Genomic DNA, 20,637 nt, shown 5'->3' on the forward strand with positions numbered 1-20,637 from the left:
AAAAAAAAAAAAAAAAAAAAAAAAAAAAAAAAAAAAAAAAAAAATTACAATATTTAAGAATTTGAAGAAGAGAATTTGAGTGGGTGGGAAGAGACATTTCTTGTTTCAAAATCTATAAGCCATGAGGTATACTAAATAAGTAGACGATGCTATTGCCTCTATATTTCAAAGTTGAAATGATGCAATATGGTCTTCCAAATCCAAATGTTTTGAGAGCTTGACCCATTTTTGTTGTCTCTTTTCTCTAGTGGGATTTGGTAGGAAGCTTCTTTAGCATGCATATGGATGAATTTCAATTGGGTAATTGAAGATGTTGGGATTGTGGGTGTTTTCATCCCAATATTTCTTAAATTTGAATTCGGTTTCTATCTAGTTCTAGCCACACAGTTTTAAAACGTGTTTGATAGGGAGAAGTTTCTACACCTTTATAATGAATGTTTCGTTTCCCCTCTCCAACCGATATAGGATTTCACAATTCACCCCCTTTAAGGCCCAGCATCCTCGCTAGCACATCGTCCAATGTCTGGCTCTGATACCATTTGTAACAGTTCAAGCCCATCACTAATTGATAGTGTCTGCTTTGGCCTGTTACGTATGTTAGGGAGAGATTTCCACACCCTTATAATGAATGGTTCGTTTCCCTCTCCAACTGATGTGCAATGTTACAAGTAAGAACCATTAGAAATGAACGGCATATTTCACTAACCAATTAAAAACAGAATTTAAACTCGATAGACCAAACATGTTACTTTTGTAACTTTAAGAACAAAAAAGAACCGAATACAAATCACAATGACCAAAAGTGCTCATTTTCAATACTCTGACTAGATTAAAACTAAGTTCAAATTTAGTTGACGGGAAAGTATAATATACTCCTTTACAAAGCCCCAAGATCCCAAGATGAAAAAAAGCTTCAAAATCCATAGTTAGGTCACCACCATTTCAAAGCAAAAGAGTATGTGTTTCCAAGTCATTGACAAGAAAGTGAAAGAGATAATGAAAGACAGTATAGAGTAGACAAGGATGGTTTAGGGTAAAAAGTTGTATGAGGGAACATGGTGTCCCATGTTTTTTTCTCTCTTTTCTCTAAAGGGGAATCACTTCATTTTATTTGAATTTCCATCCCCTTTTTCACACCTTAATTTGGTCCATTCATCTTTTATTTATTTATTTCTTTATTTATTTTTACAGTTTAATCAATCAATACACCCTTCTGTTGGGGGTAATTTGCCTCCCAAAAACATTACATCTTTCAAACATATAAAAAACCACTTGAATTTTAGGATATGGTTTTGATTTTGAAATTCTCTTTTGTGTTACTATCATTGTTCTTCTCTTTTGGATCTTTTTTATAATCATTATAAGGGTAGATATTATCTTTGATTTAGACCAAAGTGGATTAATAGACTTGGATTACTTTAAATTACAAGTTTAAAGCTTTCAATTTGTACTCTTAACAATATAAAATCACAGCAGATCTTCATTCCTTCACTAATCAGATTTCTAATCCAATATTAAGCAAAAAAATAATTAACTGATCTAAAGCTGAAACTGAGATGAGTTCTTAGATAATAGTGGGGGAAACTAACCTTTTTCTTTTTGTTGAAACAGCAAGATAATAATCCTCCCAATGGGTATTTGAAGGTCTGAAATGGCTAAGGATTTAGCAAAGTTGGTCCCCCCAAGCGCACCTCCATCGCTGGTTTCTGCAATAAATGTTGTGAGAAAGGGATAAACAGCAAGTGGGGGGAGCAATAGCTACTAATCATAGAAAAATGATGACAATTTTGTCACACTGTCTGTAAGAACCTAAGTTGTCTTTTGTTTGCTGCCTACATTCTAATGAACACTACAAGGATTGAAGTTGACAATCAAAAGACTCCAACACCAATGAAGACTATTTCTTTGTTCTACATTTACTCTCTCTATTTTCTTTCGTATAATCTCCAATCCGGTAATGAACACAGCAAAATGATACAACCCCCCTTGTCTCGTTTAGTCTCATTCATATCGTTTTGCTCATGGACATGTCATAATCAATCTGTTTGGCAAAATGTGTCCTGGCTTGCCAAAACAATTGCTATTCAATACAATATGGGGAGGAAAAAGCCAAGTATCTATGAATTCTAACCCAAAAAATGATATATGACTAATCAAGAATCTTCTTCATCCTTTCAATTTGAAAAAATCAATAACAGCCCAAGCACAAGCCCACCGCTAGCAGATATCCTCATCTTTAAGCTTTTTCTTCGCAGCTTCCCCTCAAGATTTCACCCTTATAAGAAATGATTCGGTCTTCTCTCCAGCCGATGTGGGATCTCACAATCCACCCCCTTGGGGGCCCAGCATCCTCGCAGGCACACCGCTCGGTGTCTGGCTCTAATATCATTTGTAACAGTCCAAGCCCACCACTAGCAGATATTGTCATCTTTGAACTTTTCCTTTCGAGTTTTCTCTCAAAGTTTTAAAACGCGTCTACTAGGGAGAGGTTTCCACACCCTTATAAGGAATGTTTCAATACAATGATGCATCCATATGGGAGATCACAGGAACCATGATGCATCAATACAATAGAAAAAAAACCTAGTTAGCAACGTACATTTATTAAGTCAATCCACACATAATTAGTGGATAAAGTGCGTCTTACCATTCCAAACGTAACGTTGATGGTTGGATCTCTTACCCTCACAATTATTGTACTAAAAAATAGACAACTATTACAAGTTATATTTAATGCCACATGCTACAAGTAAACCTACATGAAAATATAGCCAAGACAAAGTTCTGAGCAATTTTAAATTTGAAATGAGTTTTGAACGTTTGAAATCATTAAACACAGGAAAGTATAAGTAAACCAACATGAAAATATAACTAAGACAAAGATCCGTGCATTTTCAAATTTGAAATGAGTTTTGAACTTTTTAAGCCATTAAATAAACTCTGGAAAGTAACATGTGTGGCTTAAAGAAAGCTAGACTGTCAAGGGCTTTATCAAAAGTGACTGCTAATGAGACTAGGTAGTTTTACGTTTGCTAAACATACTGATGGGACATTTGATGCTCCATGCTTGCTATGCATTATAATGTATTATAATCAACATTTTCTTTATCACCTTTGCTGCAATGACAAGCTAGAATCTCATGCTTTGCTTTAAACCAAAGATAGATATCTGTATCACTTTTCAAGTATATTAGAAAGAAAAAAAACTCAAGGCAATGTAAACATAATTAGTATTGGTACCATGAACATAAGATCCACCAAAATTCCACATCAATTAGAAGGAAAGAACATCATTATGGAGAATTGATAAGCTCTAACACGATTAAGTAAATTATGAGTCAGGTAGGCGATTAACATCATTATGTAGTGCTAACAAATGTTTTGAATGTTAACCAAATCAGTTGTCTTCCTTAAAATACTAAGAATGAAAAACTTTCAGACAAGTTCATTATGGGTGAGAACACATGCCACATTTTTTTCACTCGTTTAACACAATGAGAACCTTCAACACATGGAGGAAGAACTTTTATGCATAAAAAATGACTACAATAAAGTAAACAAGGCAGAATGCTTGCAGACGTGCGCAACAAAGTCCAAGATTAGCAGAGTTGAGAGCTTTACCGTACAATAATACCGTTATACAGCAGCACCTACAGAATTTTACCTGATATTCTTGTCACCCAAGCAGTGTTGAGAGCAACATATTGGAGATGGCGGCCTGAATTTTCAGCTTTTCTGGAAGTTTCCTATATTCTACATAAAACTTAGAATAGGAACATGTACAAGAGATCAAGAATCAATCACTTCATTGATGTTTTTCACGAGGTAAATTTCAAATAAATCATCTCTGCATTTTTCCTGTATCACACTTAAAAAGTTATCCTCTCTCCGCCTTCCCTGTGTCACACTTGAAAAGTATGAAGAGATGATGAAAAAAAACACTAGAACAAAGTTATAAAAGATTAATCTGAGAAGTTTAATAAGCTGATTCTGTCTAACAAATTAGTTCATACTTAATTTTGACTGTTTAGACCCATTTGATAACCATTTGAGTTTTTGTTTTTGAAAACTTCCATCTTTTTTAAGAAAAGATTTGAATTCTTATTCAAATTCTAAACAAGATTGTGAAAACTAAATTTTAATTTTTAAAACTTGGCTTAGCTTTTTAAAACATGTGTGAAAAGTACATAACAAAACAAGTTAATCATGGGTGAAAGTAGTATTTATAGGCTTGATTTTCAAAAAACCAAATGGTTATCAAATGGGACTAGTATTATTATCATTATAGACTAAATTAACACATACTTTTAGAGGAGGGTACAAATTAGAGACCCTACATTACATAAATAAGATAGGAAGTTGTAGGAAACTGGAGTTTTCTTGATCACAGGAAACTTGTTACCTTGATTTTTATTCTCTATAAAAGAAATTAATCTAAACATGCTTCCGTTAGGTCAATAAATTTTGAGGAACAGATATATTTGAAACAAAACCTTTAAATTGATTAAACTCCACATGAAACCTCATAAACTACATTGTAGAGAAATTATATGCAAGCCTAAGAAGCCAGATTTGGGGGAGGAGCAGCAGCTTCTACATGCTTCATAGAATTAAAAAGCTCCAGAACATCAGCATGGTTACGAATGTAACCTGGACATTTTGAAAGGAAGTCTTGAGCATCTCCGTGCCTTCCAGCTTGGAAAAATGCTTCAAACAAATGGAGGAACACTGTCGTAGAAGGAAAACTCTTCGATGTCATGGCCTTCAGGAAGCCGATGGCATCATCAGCTGTTCCAGACTTTGATACATACAAAATAAATGGGTCAATAAATGGTGGAAATTCATGATTTCTCATCATCCCCAACAATTTCAAAGCTTCTCTGAATTCCCCTCGAACCAATAGCTTGTTTATCAATGCTTTATATGTAGAATGCCATGGTTTTAGCTGCTTTTCATCAACGAGATCACAGAAAAGACGGCTAGCATCAGTTTCGCGTTTCTTTTGACAGTAAGCATTGACCACTAAATCCAAAGTATATCCAGCACAACAGTCCACACCTTTTTCAACCATTTTGTGGATGCAATCAGAAGCTTTAGCAAGATCTCCAGCAACACAATAACCTTCTATCAAAGCTGCCCAGGTCTTGTTGTCTGAATTACAGCCAGAAGCTTCTAAGCTATTCACGAAATCATTTGCTTCATCACTTTTTCCAGTACTACTAAGTTGATATGCTACCTTTCTCTTCAACCCACCACTAAATACGTATCCATACTCCTTCATTGCATTTAAAACCTCGTTGTACTCTCCAATCCTACCAACAGTAGACAGAGACTTGAGAACTGCAAAAACCATTGAATCCGTCAATGCATTGCCTGTCTCTGTAAATATCTTCAACGCCCTTGAGAACAGACTAAGATCTAAGTGCTTACTAACTGCTATTTTCTTTAACAGAAAAGTAAGACAATCAACCGAAGGCTTATTGCCTCCTGCCATTGCAAACACATACAAGTTTACAGCTTCCTCGATCATTTTTCTTTTACAAAATCGTCTCAACACCTCAGAAAATGTCTCCACCTCCATTTCGTAACCATGGCTCCTCATTTCATCAACTACTTTCCAAAATCTATCGATACTATCTTCCCTACCTAACACCCTTGCCATGGCATTATAAGTCTGTTCATCGTGCTTAAACATCCCACTCTCACCAATCCACCGGAAAAATATAAATGCTTTTGCTGGTTCTGTACAAAGATTCTCCAATATCATCTTAACCATATCACTTGACAATGAAATGTTCATATCACGCAATTGCTGTTCAACATCATCTCCCCACACATTCTTCCTAACAAGTTTGCAAACGATTGAACCAATCTTCTCGGGAGACTTGTCAATAGATCCTGATGCAAAGACGTCTCTCAATTTCTCAGCTTCACTCTCCAATCCATCCTTCTCAAACTTCTCCAATACCTTATTCTGTACACTTTTAGATATCCCATAACCCTTTTTCTTCATATCACAGTTCAAATCCCAAAACTCCTCAACACGACCATTAACTCCTAGGATTCCAAGCATCAAGTTATACGACTTGGAGCTAAGTTTCTCGCCATAATCCCCCGAAACCCAACCGAAAAACCTGATAGCCTCATCAGGGTTCGACTCAAGCTTCCCCAACACCTCCAACACCAAATCATGACTAATAACAACACCACTCGACTCTAAGCCTTTCCTAATTTCATCCACATCCCGACATTTAGAGAAAATATCAAACACAACAGCGTGAGCAGAGTCCTTCTGTCCAATCTCCGGTTCGGACGAGAGCATTCGAGGCGTGCTGTATCTAGAATTAACGATACTCGTGTCGTGAACAGGATACTTACGAAGCAATGAAGAAAAATAGCGAAGTGATTGCAGATTCGGATTGGAAAGAACCTGAAAATGCGAGGAGTTGGATGAAAGGAGGAGCTGACACCGAAAATGAGCTCGCAAACGAAGCAGACGCCATGAATATCTCATATTGCAGCTTTAGGGCACAGAATCGGGAGAGCCAAATAGCGATGCAGAGAATTGGAGGGATAGAACAAGGATAAACAGGTCCACTTTAAAAAAAAAAATACTAATATTAAATAAATAAATAAAAAGCTCCACTTATCACAAAAATTTAATATGTTGGAAAAAAAATATCTTAAAATTTGTTAAAATTTTCTTAAGAAATGTTAAATTATGGATTTTAAGAATAAGAAATAGAATTGAGATCGATGTGTATTCTGATTGATATTCATATAACATTTATAGGATATAAACTAGCTACTAATACCTTAAGAAAAATATAAATTAATTAAAAATTAAAAATAAAATAAAATATCTTATAAATCATAAAAAAATAATATTAAGATAGAATACGTAAGATATATTCCATAAATAATATATACGGTAAGCTAGTAACTAATACCTTATAACAAAATAAATATAAACTAATTAGATATTAAAAATAAAATAAAATATCTTATAAATCAAATCATAAAAATATAATATCTAAGATATATTTCATATTTAGCGACTAATACCTTATAATAAAAAAATATAAGCTAATTAAATCTTGAGAAAAAAATAAAATATCCTATAAATTAAATCATAAAGAAATAATATTAAGATATATTCCATAAATAATATTTTTTTTTTTTAAATTAAATGGGTGTAATTATTTTAAATTAGAATTATGATAAAATGGGGTTGAATGATTCAAAACTGGGACTCTTAAAATAGGAACTAAACTCACATAAAATTCTCCCACGTGCGGTTTCAAATCAATAGGCCAAAAAGGAACCACACGTGTCAAACATATGAATCAATTCGAAACTCCTTTATAAGAACACATAAACACTGGCTTATCATCCAAACGTAAACGATTCACCCTTCTTTGGTCTCACCATTTCAAAAAAGGAAAGTAACAACATATGGCGGATAGCTCGCAACAGATGAGCTTTCAGGCTGGAGAGGCCAAGGGCCAAGCTAAGGAGAAGACAAGCAATTTGATTGAGAAAGCTAGCAATGCAGCTCAATCAGCGAAGGAGACCGTGCAAGAGGCCGGCCAACAGATGGTGGCTAGGGCTCAAGGAGCTGCCGAGGCTGTGAAGGATGCCACCGGATTGAACAAATGAACTGTCGGTTATGATCTTTAGGGTCTGTTTATTCTTCTTTTTGTTATTGGAGAGAGCTCTGTCTAATAATGTAATAGCTCTTTCCATTAATTAATTTTATATTAATAAGATAAATAAGTGAGATTTTAATTTAATTCAACCTAGCAAATATTGTTTGGGTCCTAAAAATGTTAAAATAATGAGAATGGAAATGATTTTAATCGGTAATTAATTGTAATTTCCTTAAAATGACGAGGGCATAATTGTCATTATAAGTACCGAATAGCTTTATTGGATAAATGCCCAAATATTCCTACGTTAATCCATTTAACATATAAATATTTTACACCTAATAAACAATTTTCATAAAATAACCTTAAAAGAAAAATATAGACATTCATAAATACTATTAAATTAAAAATATTTATAATTTTATGGTTTATTTACTCTAAACTAAATAAAAAAATAAATGTAAATTTCATTCCATCTAACCTAAAGAATTGGGTAAAAAATTTCAATACCTAAATAATTGGGTAAAAAATTTCAATAAAGGTAAAGGTTATGTATTTTATTTAATTTAAAAAACAGTTTCAATTAGTGGTTAATAATCACCCCTTGTTGCTTAAAGACGTTGATTAAAGTAATATTTCCCAAGTTATCTTTTTTAATCTATTTATTTATTTTGTTTCAAATTAAAAATTGAAAGGGTCCAATTAAATTCTAACCTTAAATAATTCACAATTAATTGTTTAATATAGTAAAAAATAAAAATAAAAATATTTGTTTCTGATTAAGACATACCAATCGTGGTCATCAATTATTTAATTTTATACAAAATACACTATATGGCTTTCGTCTATTTTTATAGACTATATGATTCATATATAGTACCTCATAATTTTATATTATTAGTTAAACAAAAAAGGTAATTTTTTTGTTGTTGGATATTTAGGTTAAATTAATAAAAATATTCTTTTAAGAAAATATCTTTTTTTAAAAAACTAAAAGGAATATTTTAAAAACATAATAAAAGAGATATTTTTTAGAATTAATTTAAGAAAATATTTATTGGGAATGTATTTAAGGTAAAAGGTGAACCGAAGGCTTTAAGGAAGGAGAGCATGAAATGAAATAGAAGAGTAAATGAAAATGAATAACACGCGGTTAAAAGTTAAAACCATTAAAAAAATATGGTTAATTTTAATCCGACAATTAAAAGACCAAAGCAGCCACAAAACCCGGCAAAATGTCGGAATTCAAAGGAATTGGAAGAGAATTGTTTTGATTTATTTCTATCCATGTTTTTTTCTTTTTTTTTTTTTCTTTTTTGCTTCGAAATATGACGTCAGCATCCCCTATAATCCACTGGATCTGAACCCATCACTGCCTATATGGATATTGTTTTATTAATTATTATTTTAACGGACAAGTGGATTACTTCAAGATTCGTCCACGTCAGATCATTAATTTTCCGCATGGGTACTTTACGTGTAGTATTTGATCGAAACCCCCCCTCCCCTTGTCCAGCTGTCAAATCTTTCCCTCTATTTAAACCCACAGGTCAGCAACAAAATTCAATGCACAAATTTTAAAAAAGAAAAAAAAGAAAAAAAAAAGTGAAATTTATTCTCCGAAATTGGATGGCCAGAAGGATTTTAGCAACCCAATCGAAGACCCCCAAGCGGTTTTTTCTTTATACTTTCGATCGGCTATTGAACACCGCCGCCTCCTCCCCCGCTGCCGCTTTCACGGCTGCCGCCGCCTCCGCCTCTCCGCTCAATCACACCGGCTCTCCGGCGACACCCACGATTGATTTCACCGACACAAGTGCCTTATTTGGGTCTCTTTCGACGTTGGAGCTCTTACGCGCCGCCGCCAATCTCCACCTCGCCGCCGTCGGCCCCGTCGTGGATGCCGGGATATGGATCATGAACTCTAAGCTGATGGACGTGGAATTGATTCGTGACGCGATTTTGGGCAGTGTTAAGCATACGTTTTACCGACATTTCTGCGCCGGCGAGGACGACGCGGCGGTTAGGAAAACCGTCCGACGGCTTCACGACGTCGGGTTAAGGAGCATGCTTGATTACGCCCTGGAATATGCCGACGACGAGGAATCATGTGATCGGAATCTTGATGGGTTTCTTAAAACCATCGAAGCCACTAAATCGCTTCCGCCTGGTTCTGTAAGTTCGCTTGATCTTGATCCTGTTCTTCTCGTGTTTTCATGGCTATTCTATTTTCATTGCTAATTTTTTTTAATTACTATTTTAGCAATTAATGTAAGTTTAAATAAATATTAGTTCATGAAGACATTTCAACTAATTATTAATTAAAATTAAAACTCTAGACTAAGAGAGCAAGTTTAGGAATTTAATTGAGATTTAAGCTAATCTTCTGCCATATTTATTTTATTTTAATTACATTTATACTTAGCTTTTAAATTACGGCATTTCTATTTCCGATAAGCTCTGGTTTGAGTGTGCTAGACTTTATTTTATATATATATATATAAAAGTCAAATAAAAGAATTTTCCTTTTGTTTCTGGAATGGTCAACGCTCATTAAATTAGACTTTTCTACCACGTCGCTCTCTTTTATGGTTAATAAATTGCCACGTGGGTGCCAATTTATATAAAACGATAGAATTTTTCATGTTTATCTATGTGAGACCACGCATAACACGTGACACAAAAACGAAACATTAAGAAACATTAGGGTGTATAAACATCTCCCTAGCATATGCGTTTTAAAACAGTGAGGCTGACAACGATGTGTAAAATGCCAAACGGTCAATATTTACTAGTGGTAGACTTAGACAGGTATAGATGGTAGGTTTCAAGCAGTGTGTTATCGAGGACGTTGACCCCCAAGTGAGATGGATTATGAGATCCCACATTAGTTGGAGAGGAGAGTGAAACATTTCTTATATAGGTGAGAAAACATTTCTGTGAGAATCCCACATTGGTTAAGGAGGAGAACTAAATACATATGGAAACTTTTCTCTACCATACGCATTTTAAAGCCTAAGTCTGAAAGGGAAAACCCAAAAAAGACAATATCTGCTAACGGTGGATCTAGACAGTTTATAAAGCCTTGAGCTGAAATCTAAAAGAAAAAACTCAGAAGGACAATATGTGCTAATTGTGGGCCTGGGCCGTTACAATCTCCGTAGCAAATACGTAACTAGCTAAAACACGTTATATGCGCTATGGCAAGTTAATGGAAAACATTACAAAATTGGCATCTTTGTGTTTGTTTCCTGAGAAAATTCTTGTATTTGACAATGACAGGCAAGTTTTGTGGTGGCTAAAGTTAGTGCAATTTGCCCATTGAGATTGCTTGAAAGAGTGAGTGATTTATTAAGATGGCAACACAAAAACCCTTGTTTGAATCTCCCATGGAAGCTCAAAACCTTACCAATTTTCTCAGACTCAAGCCCTTTATACCACACCCTCAAACACCCCACTCCCCTAACTCCCCAAGAAGAGAAAAGCCTCCAAATCAGCCACCAAAGGCTCATCAAAATCTGTCAAGCCTGTGCTGATGCCAACGTCCCTTTAGCCATCGATGCCGAGCACACCAAAGTTCAACCCGCCATTGATTACTTCACTTACTCTGCCGCCATTGATTACAACAAAGACCACAATCCCATCGTCTATGGCACTGTCCAAGCCTATTTGAAGGACGCCAAAGACCGCTTGTTGTTGGTTGCTAAGGCTGCTGACAATATGAAAATTCCTCTTGGGATTAAGCTCGTGAGAGGTGCTTATATGTCTAGTGAATCCAAACTCGCGTCGTCTTTGGGGTTTCCGTCTCCCATTCACGATACCATTCTCGATACTCACTCGTGCTACGATGGTTGTGCGTCGTTCTTACTCGACAACGTCGTTAAGAGCTCGAGTGGTGTTATTCTTGCAACCCATAACGTTGAATCAGGTAACTATTTAGTTTTTAATTTCGTTTTTATGGTTTGATAAAACTCTCGTGACCGACCCGTGTGTGTCGTGTAGGGAAATTGGCGGCTACCAAAGCATATGAGATAGGGATTGGGAAGTTGAAGCACAAGTTGGAGTTTGCCCAATTGTATGGGATGTCGGAAGCTCTTTCCTTTGGGTTGAGAAATGCAGGGTTTCAAGTGAGTAAATACATGCCATTTGGCCCTGTGGATATGGTGATGCCATATCTTTTGAGACGGGCCGAAGAGAATAGAGGTCTTCTATCTACGTCAAATCTCGATAGAAAACTTATGAGGTACGAACATATCCCTCGTTGAGACTGCTTTTTAATAACCGTGAGACGTAGATTTTTTATTTTCTAATTACCGTCGGATATAAAAGTGAATGACTTTCGATCTCATATCGGTTGGAGTCCTCTCGCCTGAGAGGAAAAATCCAAAGAGAATAATATATACTAATAGTGGAATATGGTCGTTATACGATCACTGTGTGGCGGTCTCATCAAATAACTTCTCCGACACCCGATGGGCTTAGGGTACAACGTTTAACGCCTTTAATTTGGTGATGCTTGCAGGAAGGAGATGGCAAGGAGGGTGAAAGATTGCATGAGGTGAAAGAAAGAGCATTTTTTAGTAACATCAGCCTACAACACCAAGATTTGCAATTTTTATCTTTTTTTTTTTAATTTAAGTTATTCACAGAATATGAAATGTCCTTTTCGACCTTGCTAAAACAATATGAACAATTTGTAAAATAGGGCGAAAATGGTAAATTTAGAACTTTATGTTAGGAGGAACATAAGTTTATATTATGGTTGTTTTTTAGAATTAATAAAGTAAATATTATGTTAATTATAAAAAAAATAGTTATAATTTCTACAGCTCCAACCATCAAGTCGTTGAAATTTTAAAATTATTATACTTGATAAACAAAATAAAATATTCTGAAAAAGAAATCAAAATTATTAAATAGACTAAAATTTATTTATTTATTTATTTTTCTATTTCGCTTAAAGATTTAATCAATTTACTTTCAATAAATAGTGAAATTAATATCTACGATCAACTTGAAGTTAATTTTTATTTAATATTTTAAATAATAATAATAACAATTTTAACGAAGAAAATTACATAATTCAGTTTAATAGAGACTAATATAATTTTAAGTTTTATTTGTATATCTAAAAATATAATAAAAGTAAAAAAATCATCAATTAAAAATATTTTAAATATAGATGAATTTAATTAAATCAGAACTTTTTTTTACCTTGAAATAAATATTATTAAAAAATGAAAAATGGTCGCCAAAAGGTATATTTATCATTTTTTTAAATATATATTTATGCTAATTTTAATTATTAATTTAACTAAAAGAAATATTCTCTAAGCCCTCGTCCCAGCACTCTGAAGAATCTTACTCTATCTTTGTCTCTGTCCCTCGTTAATTTCCCGCCGGCGCTCTCTCTCCTTCTCCGGCCAACAGTAATCGGATTCTTATCATTCTCCATAAACAGATCGCTCCACAGAATCTCATCAGCCTGCTGTTAATCCTTACAAATAAAGTAATCGTAAGCGTTTTTTAGAATTTTTTCTTCAATGGGAGCCTCTTTCTGGATCCTTTAGTTTCATCTTCTTAATCCTTAATCGTTGTTATAATTACCTTACTTGTTCAATTCAAAACTATCTTTTCTTGTCGTATTGTTTTATACATTCGTTGATCAGTGTATCACATTCTCGGGAATCTCATCTTTTGCTTTTGGAGTTTTTAACATTTCCTCTCTCGACATTGATGCAGAAAGCAGAATAAAGTGGCATCGGTGGAAAGTGCTCGTAACTCGTTATAGACCATCCAAAAGAAGAATTTCACAAAGTGTTCCAATTCCGTTTTGTTCTAGGTATAACTCAAACCTAACTACGAATTTGATTTGTAATGGTTGTGCTGAGGCTCTAGAGGTACGTTTTTTCTCGCTATCTACAACGATTTCGATGGAATTTTTATTTCTTTACCTGTCTGCTATGGAAATTTGAGGTTGAGTTTGCTTAGAAGTGATGTTATATGATTGATCTCAAGTGCAATTTATTTCCAAAAGCTTGGACGGATGATTTGAAGGAAATTCATTTGTTTTTCCTTCGCAAGTATTATTCAGCTTCTGCATTATTGACAGGCTGCGCCCGTGCATGTTTATAGGGGTTTCTGGGTAGTTTTCCAATTGACATTGCGTGGATAGTCGATCGAATTCAGATTTTTTGCTGTGTATTTGAACTATTTCTGGGTGACTGCCATTTCGTTAGGTGATTCCTTTTCTTTTCTTCCCTAACATTTTTTCTGGGATAAATTGCTTATAGGACCTGATCTGTTTGATAGCTGTTTTTAGTTGTTTGTTGTCAACAAAATATGTTTGTTTATTCAGCTTGAATTTTGAAAACATACAGAAAAAATATATAACAAAATCAAGAAATTCATAGGTATAAGCTAAATTTTTAAAAACGAAGATATCAAATTGGCCTAAAGGAGTTAAAAAATGGAATAAACAATTGAAAGTAAACAAAATAATTTTTTTAAAAAAATGAAGTTGACCATGCAAACTCTTATTTGCGTCTGTGTTGGGTTTGTTACATTACAACTCTATTCACTGGTATTGTTTTTTCGAACCTGCTTGATATTTAGGAAGTAGGAAAGAGTGAACTGAAGCTCCCAGATTGTGCAGCCATGGTTACTTCCCAGCAACCTAAGAGAAGAGTGGCATTTGTGCTGATCGATGGGTTGGGTGATGTCTCGATACCAAAATTTGGATTTAAGACTCCTTTGCAAGTGGCCAAAGTTCCTAACTTGGATGCAATTGCTTCTGCTGGAGTTAATGGTCTCATGGACCCTGTCGAAGTAGGGTTGGGTTGTGGAAGTGACACAGCTCATCTTTCTCTTTTGGGCTATGACCCAAGAGTATATTATAGGGGTCGAGGTGCATTCGAATCCATGGGAGCTGGATTGGCTATGTCACCTGGCGATATTGCGTTCAAGGTTCACTTCTCAAAATTTCCCCCTAAATTACATCACTTTTTAATAATTTATTATTCACTCTTGAAACCAGAATGCATATAGGATAGAAACATAATAATATTTCGTTAGTCTAGGTTCTTAGTTTAGTAACGACAAGATTAAAGAGAAGGCGATTATTGGCTTAGCTGGATGTTTTCTTTTCAAGTTTAGAGAGCCTAAACTTAACAGAGTGATTGTAAATTTGGAGAGATTGTCTTCTCATCGTTGTTACTATATTCATACCTTGTCTTCTCTCTGCTTTTATCTATTTCATCTTCTCTATTCTTCTGGCTATATTTGTTGGGAAATGTGGATAGAGCATCATTATATTTTCCTCCCCCATTTAGCCTGCAAATTGACTAGTGGCTTCACAATTATAGTCGAACTTTGCTACATTGGACGAGAAGTCGGGAATAGTAACCAGTAGGAGGGCTGATAGACACTTTGAGGAAGAAGGGCCAATATTATGTGCATCACTTGATAGACTGAAGATACCAAGTTTCCCAGAGTATGAAGTTAGAGTGAGGTAGTTTTTCTCTTTACATCATTAAACTCAGCGATTGTTTCTTCCTGTCTGGTCCATTCTATCAGTTTACAGATAACCATATTTTATCGGGAAACATTTCATTATATCAACTCTACTGTTATTTGCTCGAGGCATTTAATTCCAAGGCTAGATAACAAGATTTATCTCATCCTTTTCTTTTTTCTCCCTACAGGTATGCCACAGAGCATAGATGTGGTGTGGTTGTTAAAGGACCAAATTTGAGTGGGAATATATCGGGAACAGACCCTTTGAAGGACAACCGCTTGCTTCTGCAAGCAGAGGCTTTAGATGATTCTAAGGAAGCAAAGCTTACTGCAGCTGTTGTTAATGAGTTATCCAAGGAAATCTCACGAATCCTGGTCTCTCACCCAATAAATGCAAAGCGTGCAGCGGAAGGGAAGAACATAGCCAATCTTGTCCTTTTACGAGGTTGTGGGATTCGAATTGAGGTTTGTTCTTTTATATTTTCTCCTATGCTATTTGCTCTGAGTTTTAATTCATGAGACTGCAATGTTGGTATTCATGCTTCCTTTTGTTTTGCTGCACCATCTGTTGATCAAATCAAGATATACTCCTCCGCTCCGGGAATGATGTTTGTATAATTGCCCTTTTACATTTATGAAAGGATAGAACCGGTTGCAATACGATGTGTAGATCATGCTCTCGAAAAACTTGAATAATTTGAATGGGGTAGAAAACTTGAGATCTTAGGTGTTATTCCATGACAGCAAGTGCATTGACGACCTTCAATGGACTTACAATTTGCATTCTGCATAACAGGTCCCTCCATTTGAGAAGAAACATGATTTGTGGCCATGCATGGTGGCTCCCACCAAAATTATAGCTGGGCTCGGCTTATCGCTAGGAATTGATATCCTAGATGCTCCAGGAGCAACTGGAGATTATCGAACACTCTTAACCTCTAAAGCCACTGCGATCGCAAAGGGACTCTCAGCTCCTTTGCAATCTTGTCCCAATGCTTTTGTGCCAGGAGAAAATGAGCTCAAACCAGGTCGGACAGATGGTTATGATTTTGGTTTCCTTCATGTTAAGGTAGCTCCACTTTCTCCTCAACTCTCAAAAACTCGTCCATTCGTTAATATGTTATAAAAGTTCTCATTGCATTTGCTACTATGCCAAGCCCACCACTGCAACAAGATTATGGCTTTTTCATAATGGTTTTGTTGATTTATAACCATATTCGAAGTTGATCTCATGGCGTGGTTGGCGACCAATCTTGTAGGCAATAGACGATGCGGGGCACGATAAGGCAACTATATTCAAAGTTAAGGGAATGGAAGCTGTAGATAGAGCAATAGGACAGCTAGCCAAGCTTCTATGGAAGGCAGAATCTAGTGGCAAGTTCCAGTACTACCTCTGTGTGACAGGAGACCACTCCACTCCAGTTGAGTATGGAGATCACAGCTTTGAGCCAGTTCCATTTACAATATGCAGATTGAAAGACTTTGTAGGCGCCATGGGCGGGGAGTCGGTAATTGCAGGCATTGATCTCGACCCGTTTCCCCTCCCGACGACCGTAGCCAGTGAGAACTTGGACTGGATTTCAGAAGAGAGAAGCAAAGACTCCCAAGCCTTTGGTGGTGACTCAGTTTGTGAGTTTGATGAGATATCAGCTGCCAAGGGATGTCTTGGGCGCTTCCCTGGTGGAGAGATGATGGGCATCATAAAGAGATTCCTCAAGCTAGATGCATGAGTTGCTCAAATTTCTTCTATAATTACTCTGTTCTAAGAACTACAAATAAAAATATTTTGGAATAAGAGAAATATATTTCCACGACATTGTGTTTTTATTTTTTAAATAAACGTCGTAATATTTTACAGATTAAGAATTTGATTGGATTATAATTATTGTTTAAAATCTAATTTTATTAAATTATAATTCAATTATTATTTGTAAGGTTTAATTACAACAATCCCTACCATTACTATAATTAAAATAGGAGACATTATATTCCTATTTTATTTTTAAATTTTCAGATTTAATGTAATTAAAATAATTATTTATAAATTTAGAAATAAAAATGGTTTTTCTCCAATATATATATATATATATATAAAAGAAATTAAAATTGGGACTGTCAGGGCGGGTTCTTCTTCTTCTTCCTAAAAACAACAGTGGCGAGAAACTCTTCTCATTTCTTTACTTCTCCGATTTCAACCTCCTCCGCCGATGAGTTCTCCGGTGTCGTCTGATTGCCGAAGGTATATAAACCTACCAAATACTCTGGTTTTTATCGTCCTTCTCATTTTTTGAAAACCCTAAACTTTTCTTTCAGCAAGAACGAACGCTCATGTTCCCGTGCATCAATGAACATTTTCTAGTTTATTCGATGCTGTTTGATGGTATGTGTGATTTTCTTTTTCATTGGGTACACTCGAGAAGTGTTATTTCTTTAACGAATTCAATTTTGGATTTGCTGTATTGTTGCGCGCCTTACAATTTAGGTTACGAAATGATTGTTAAGGCCATAATTTTCTTGGTGTTCTGCATTAGCACATTAAATGATTCTTAAGACTTTTCTTGCCTATATTGGCTTTTAGCTACTTGGTTTGCAACAGTTCTTTGATTTTGGTTGGTTGTTAGCCAGTTGAAGTAATGGTGTCTGTGTTATATTCTCTATATACGCAGGTGATTTCTAGCTATTAAAATGGGCAGTAAAGGTCGCTTTCCGCCTCCACATACGAGGCGTCCTCTTCCAGGTTCTGGTGTACTGCATCCAGAAGCATTTGGTCATGGGGTTCGTCCTCCACCAGCTACATTTCCTCCCTTTGACATATTGCCTCCTCCAGAAGTAATGGAACAGAAGCTAGCTGGGCAACATGTTGAGATACAGAAACTCGCAACCGAGAATCAGAGGCTCGCTGCTACCCATGGAACCTTGAGGCAAGAGCTTGCTGCTGCGCAGCATGAGTTGCAGATTCTTCATGCTCAAATAGGAGCTGTGAAATCTGAAAGAGAACAGCAAACAAGGAATCTTTCTGATAAGATTGCAAAGATGGAAGCTGAATTACAAGCAGCTGAGCCAATTAAGTTAGAATTGCAGCAGACAAAAGCAGAAGCACAGAACTTGATTGTAGCAAGGCAAGAACTTATTACTAGAGTGCAACATTTGACTCAAGATCTTCAGAGGGCCCATGCAGACGTGCAGCAGGTTCCAGTTTTGATGTCAGAACTTGAGAGTTTGAAGCAGGAATATCAGCATTGTAGGTGAGTAATCTGTATAGAATTTACTTTTTAGAAGGAATTTTTAAGATTTCACATAACTACTTATGTTAGTTTTTGTGTAGGATGCCTTTGTGGATTCAATCAAATTCAGTTTTCAACTTCTATGGTTCAGTTTCCTTAGCTAGCCCTACTAGGCTTACGCGTCCTTATCTTGAGTCACTTCGAACAAAGAAGAATATGGAAAGAAAACCCCTTAATGCAAGGTTTCTTGCATTTAGGGTTAGGGAGTTCCTATTTTAAACATGTTTGGGTTGAGTTCTTTGTTTGGAAAATGGCATGACCTAGTTATTGACCTTGCAGAGCGACCTATGACTATGAGAAAAAATTATACAATGATCATCTTGAGTCACTTCAAGTGATGGAAAAGAATTATGTCACTATGGCTAGGGAGCTGGAGAAGCTTAGGGCAGAGTTGACAAATACTGCTAGTTTAGACAGAAGACATGGTATTACTCCTTACCTTTATTTCAGACTTCCTGTTGGATTATGTTTTACCCGTCTTGAATTTCCCTCTATCTACCACTGATATTTGGCGACTGCACATAGTTGGGCCTTATGGTACTACCCAAAACAATGAGATGGAGGCTTCTGGGCATCCAGCAGGACAAAATACTTATGAGGACGGCTATGGTGTTGGCCAGGTTTGTCACATTCACATATTCCACTTTCTGGTTTTCGTGAATTAATATTTTGTTCCTGAATTCGATAGTTCCTTCTTTTGGTGGGCTGTGAGGTCTCTTTTCCTGCCTACGTTTTAGCTGGGCTTCCCTCCTTCCCGATTGTTCTATGGGGAGAAGACGTTTTAAACTAACATTTTTTTTTAGAATTTTTTTTTTATTAGAAACTGAATTTTCATTCAGAGAAAATATGAGAGAGTATATAATAAACAGACGATAGGGCCTTAAGAAAATAACCTAGCAAAAGGAGCACAAAGTTATGGGCTCCAATCCAATCTATACTTCGTCAGATTTCAATTTACTCTCTGGTTCTTTCAAGGAGACTTATTTTTCTTATTTTGTAAGAGCTCAAGCCCGCAGCTAACATTGTCTGCTTTGATACGTTATGTATCGCCGTTGGCCTCACGGTTTTAAAACGTGTCTATAAGGAGAGATTTCCACACCCATATAAGGAATACTTTGTTCCCCTCTCCAATCGATGTGAAATCTCTCAATCTACCCCCTTAGGGGCCAGCGTCCTCGCTAGCACACCACCTGGTTTCTGGCTCTGATACTGTGAATGTTTGTAACAGTCTCATTTGCACAGACTCATTTGTAACAGTCCAAGTATCACCGCTAGGAAATATTGTCCGCTTCGGCCCGTTACATGTCGCCGTTAGCCTCACGGTTCTAAAACGCGTCTAATAGGGAGAGATTTTCACACCCTTATAAGGAATATTTCGTTCCCCTTTCCAACTGAGATCTCAAATATTTTCAAATCAAATATAATCTTTGTATATTCATGTTCTTCGAGAAATATTTTCATTTCATTGTATATTCATGTTCTTCGAGAAATATCTGCTTCTTCTTATTATTTTTTCAAATCAAATATAATCTCTTTATTTAGGATTCCATCCTCGGTTCGTTGAAAATTATGATTTTTCTTCTTTTCTTTTATTTATTTATTTATTTTTTGTATGTGAGGGTAGACTTCGAGTAGTGGGACCGACTCTCCTTGTGGCGTGTTGGCTGGATTTGCTTCATCCACATGTCACTAAGTACAAGGAGCTGTTAGTAAGTGAGAGAGAGAGGGAGAGAGAGAGAGAGAGAAAGCATGAGTCATGAGGGGGGTGGCTTTCAATTCTCATCTGGTTGGGAACTTATGAGGATAGTTAAGTGACAGTTTGTTCCAAAATGTCTGAAAAGGGCGGGTCAGGGTTTCTGAAACTTATTGTGCAAGTATTTTTCCCTTTTGGTAAGCGGGGCCGTTGTGAAGGTTTCCCTCAGAACCTAAGGCGTAGTGTTTTTTGATTTTGGTACAAACGGCAAAATGCTAATGAGTTCCTTACAATAATGACCAAAGCCAACTTGTGGAAGGAAATTTAGAAGTGTCCACTCAAATTTCCAAACTTAACCAAATTCTTAAATGGGGGTGGTCCAATGTTCCATTTTTTGGCCAATTTTTGGATTGACGATTCTCCTCTATATTATTTATTCCCTTGTCTATAGGTTTTGTCTTTTGCAACAAAAAAAAAAAAAAAAAAAAAAAAAAAA

General features: G+C 35.8%; 5 protein-coding genes across 13 annotated transcripts in view; 4 read left to right on the plus strand and 1 right to left on the minus strand.

Moving 5' to 3' along the window:
• Nucleotides 1-4,478: 4,478 nt before the first annotated feature.
• LOC111429656 (pentatricopeptide repeat-containing protein At3g02490, mitochondrial-like) lies at nucleotides 4,479-6,596 on the minus strand. Of its 2 annotated transcripts, XM_023065609.1 has the most exons (2): nucleotides 6,431-6,521; nucleotides 4,479-6,338 (listed from the first exon to the last, which is right to left on the minus strand). In XM_023065609.1, exon 2 carries the CDS (start codon nucleotides 6,320-6,322, stop codon nucleotides 4,559-4,561), a length of 1,764 nt encoding a protein of 587 aa, XP_022921377.1. In that variant the 5' UTR covers nucleotides 6,323-6,338; nucleotides 6,431-6,521; the 3' UTR covers nucleotides 4,479-4,558. The 2 variants fall into 2 exon arrangements, with proteins under 2 accessions (XP_022921377.1, XP_022921370.1); XM_023065602.1 differs by having other exon boundaries at nucleotides 4,479-6,596.
• Nucleotides 6,597-7,455: 859 nt separating this feature from the next.
• Nucleotides 7,456-7,659, plus strand: LOC111464659 (stress-induced protein KIN2-like). Its single transcript, XM_023108878.1, has one exon. It carries the CDS (start codon nucleotides 7,456-7,458, stop codon nucleotides 7,657-7,659), a length of 204 nt encoding a protein of 67 aa, XP_022964646.1.
• A 1,552-nt stretch (nucleotides 7,660-9,211) lies between these two features.
• LOC111431296 (proline dehydrogenase 2, mitochondrial-like) lies at nucleotides 9,212-12,451 on the plus strand. Its single transcript, XM_023067884.1, has 4 exons — nucleotides 9,212-9,824; nucleotides 10,932-11,577; nucleotides 11,652-11,892; nucleotides 12,172-12,451. The coding sequence occupies exons 1-4, from the start codon at nucleotides 9,279-9,281 to the stop codon at nucleotides 12,209-12,211; spliced, it is 1,473 nt and encodes a 490-aa protein (XP_022923652.1). The 5' UTR covers nucleotides 9,212-9,278; the 3' UTR covers nucleotides 12,212-12,451.
• Nucleotides 12,452-12,973: 522 nt separating this feature from the next.
• On the plus strand, nucleotides 12,974-16,980 carry LOC111463418 (probable 2,3-bisphosphoglycerate-independent phosphoglycerate mutase). 7 transcript variants are annotated; one of them, XM_023107374.1, is made up of 8 exons: nucleotides 12,974-13,164; nucleotides 13,392-13,491; nucleotides 13,762-13,888; nucleotides 14,265-14,615; nucleotides 15,014-15,159; nucleotides 15,353-15,629; nucleotides 15,961-16,233; nucleotides 16,424-16,980. In XM_023107374.1, the coding sequence occupies exons 4-8, from the start codon at nucleotides 14,307-14,309 to the stop codon at nucleotides 16,892-16,894; spliced, it is 1,476 nt and encodes a 491-aa protein (XP_022963142.1). In that variant the 5' UTR covers nucleotides 12,974-13,164; nucleotides 13,392-13,491; nucleotides 13,762-13,888; nucleotides 14,265-14,306; the 3' UTR covers nucleotides 16,895-16,980. The 7 variants fall into 7 exon arrangements, with proteins under 7 accessions (XP_022963142.1, XP_022963150.1, XP_022963119.1 ...); XM_023107382.1 differs by lacking the exon at nucleotides 13,762-13,888 and having other exon boundaries at nucleotides 13,392-13,549; XM_023107351.1 differs by lacking the exon at nucleotides 13,762-13,888.
• Nucleotides 16,981-17,277: 297 nt separating this feature from the next.
• The window catches only part of LOC111464178 (protein FLX-like 2), a 5,560-nt gene continuing 2,200 nt past the window's right edge, over nucleotides 17,278-20,637 (plus strand). The window contains exons 1-5 of one of the 2 annotated variants that reach the window (XM_023108267.1): nucleotides 17,278-17,403; nucleotides 17,478-17,544; nucleotides 17,831-18,409; nucleotides 18,728-18,873; nucleotides 18,974-19,068. In XM_023108267.1, the coding sequence (XP_022964035.1) occupies nucleotides 17,850-18,409; nucleotides 18,728-18,873; nucleotides 18,974-19,068 (801 nt within the window). In that variant the 5' untranslated portion in view covers nucleotides 17,278-17,403; nucleotides 17,478-17,544; nucleotides 17,831-17,849. The remainder of the gene's footprint in view (nucleotides 17,404-17,477; nucleotides 17,545-17,830; nucleotides 18,410-18,727; nucleotides 18,874-18,973; nucleotides 19,069-20,637) is intronic. The other variant, XM_023108275.1, reaches the window with a different exon arrangement.

Source organism: Cucurbita moschata, unplaced genomic scaffold, assembly GCF_002738365.1.
Source record: "Cucurbita moschata cultivar Rifu unplaced genomic scaffold, Cmos_1.0 Cmo_Scf00002, whole genome shotgun sequence".
Classification (NCBI taxonomy): Eukaryota; Viridiplantae; Streptophyta; class Magnoliopsida; order Cucurbitales; family Cucurbitaceae; genus Cucurbita; species Cucurbita moschata.

Excerpts from the sequence above, each read along its gene's own strand:
- LOC111464659 (XM_023108878.1), top strand. The coding sequence starts at position 7,456 with ATGGCGGATAGCTCGCAACAGATGAGCTTTCAGGCTGGAGAGGCCAAG.
- LOC111429656 (XM_023065602.1), bottom strand. The coding sequence starts at position 6,514 with ATGAGATATTCATGGCGTCTGCTTCGTTTGCGAGCTCATTTTCGGTGT.
- LOC111431296 (XM_023067884.1), top strand. The coding sequence starts at position 9,279 with ATGGCCAGAAGGATTTTAGCAACCCAATCGAAGACCCCCAAGCGGTTT. Across the intron at positions 9,825-10,931 it reads AATCGCTTCCGCCTGGTTCT|GCAAGTTTTGTGGTGGCTAA; the intron begins GTAAGTTCGCTT and ends TGACAATGACAG. Across the intron at positions 11,893-12,171 it reads CTCGATAGAAAACTTATGAG|GAAGGAGATGGCAAGGAGGG; the intron begins GTACGAACATAT and ends TGATGCTTGCAG.
- LOC111463418 (XM_023107382.1), top strand. The coding sequence starts at position 14,307 with ATGGTTACTTCCCAGCAACCTAAGAGAAGAGTGGCATTTGTGCTGATC. Across the intron at positions 15,630-15,960 it reads GTTGTGGGATTCGAATTGAG|GTCCCTCCATTTGAGAAGAA; the intron begins GTTTGTTCTTTT and ends TCTGCATAACAG. Across the intron at positions 16,234-16,423 it reads TTGGTTTCCTTCATGTTAAG|GCAATAGACGATGCGGGGCA; the intron begins GTAGCTCCACTT and ends CCAATCTTGTAG.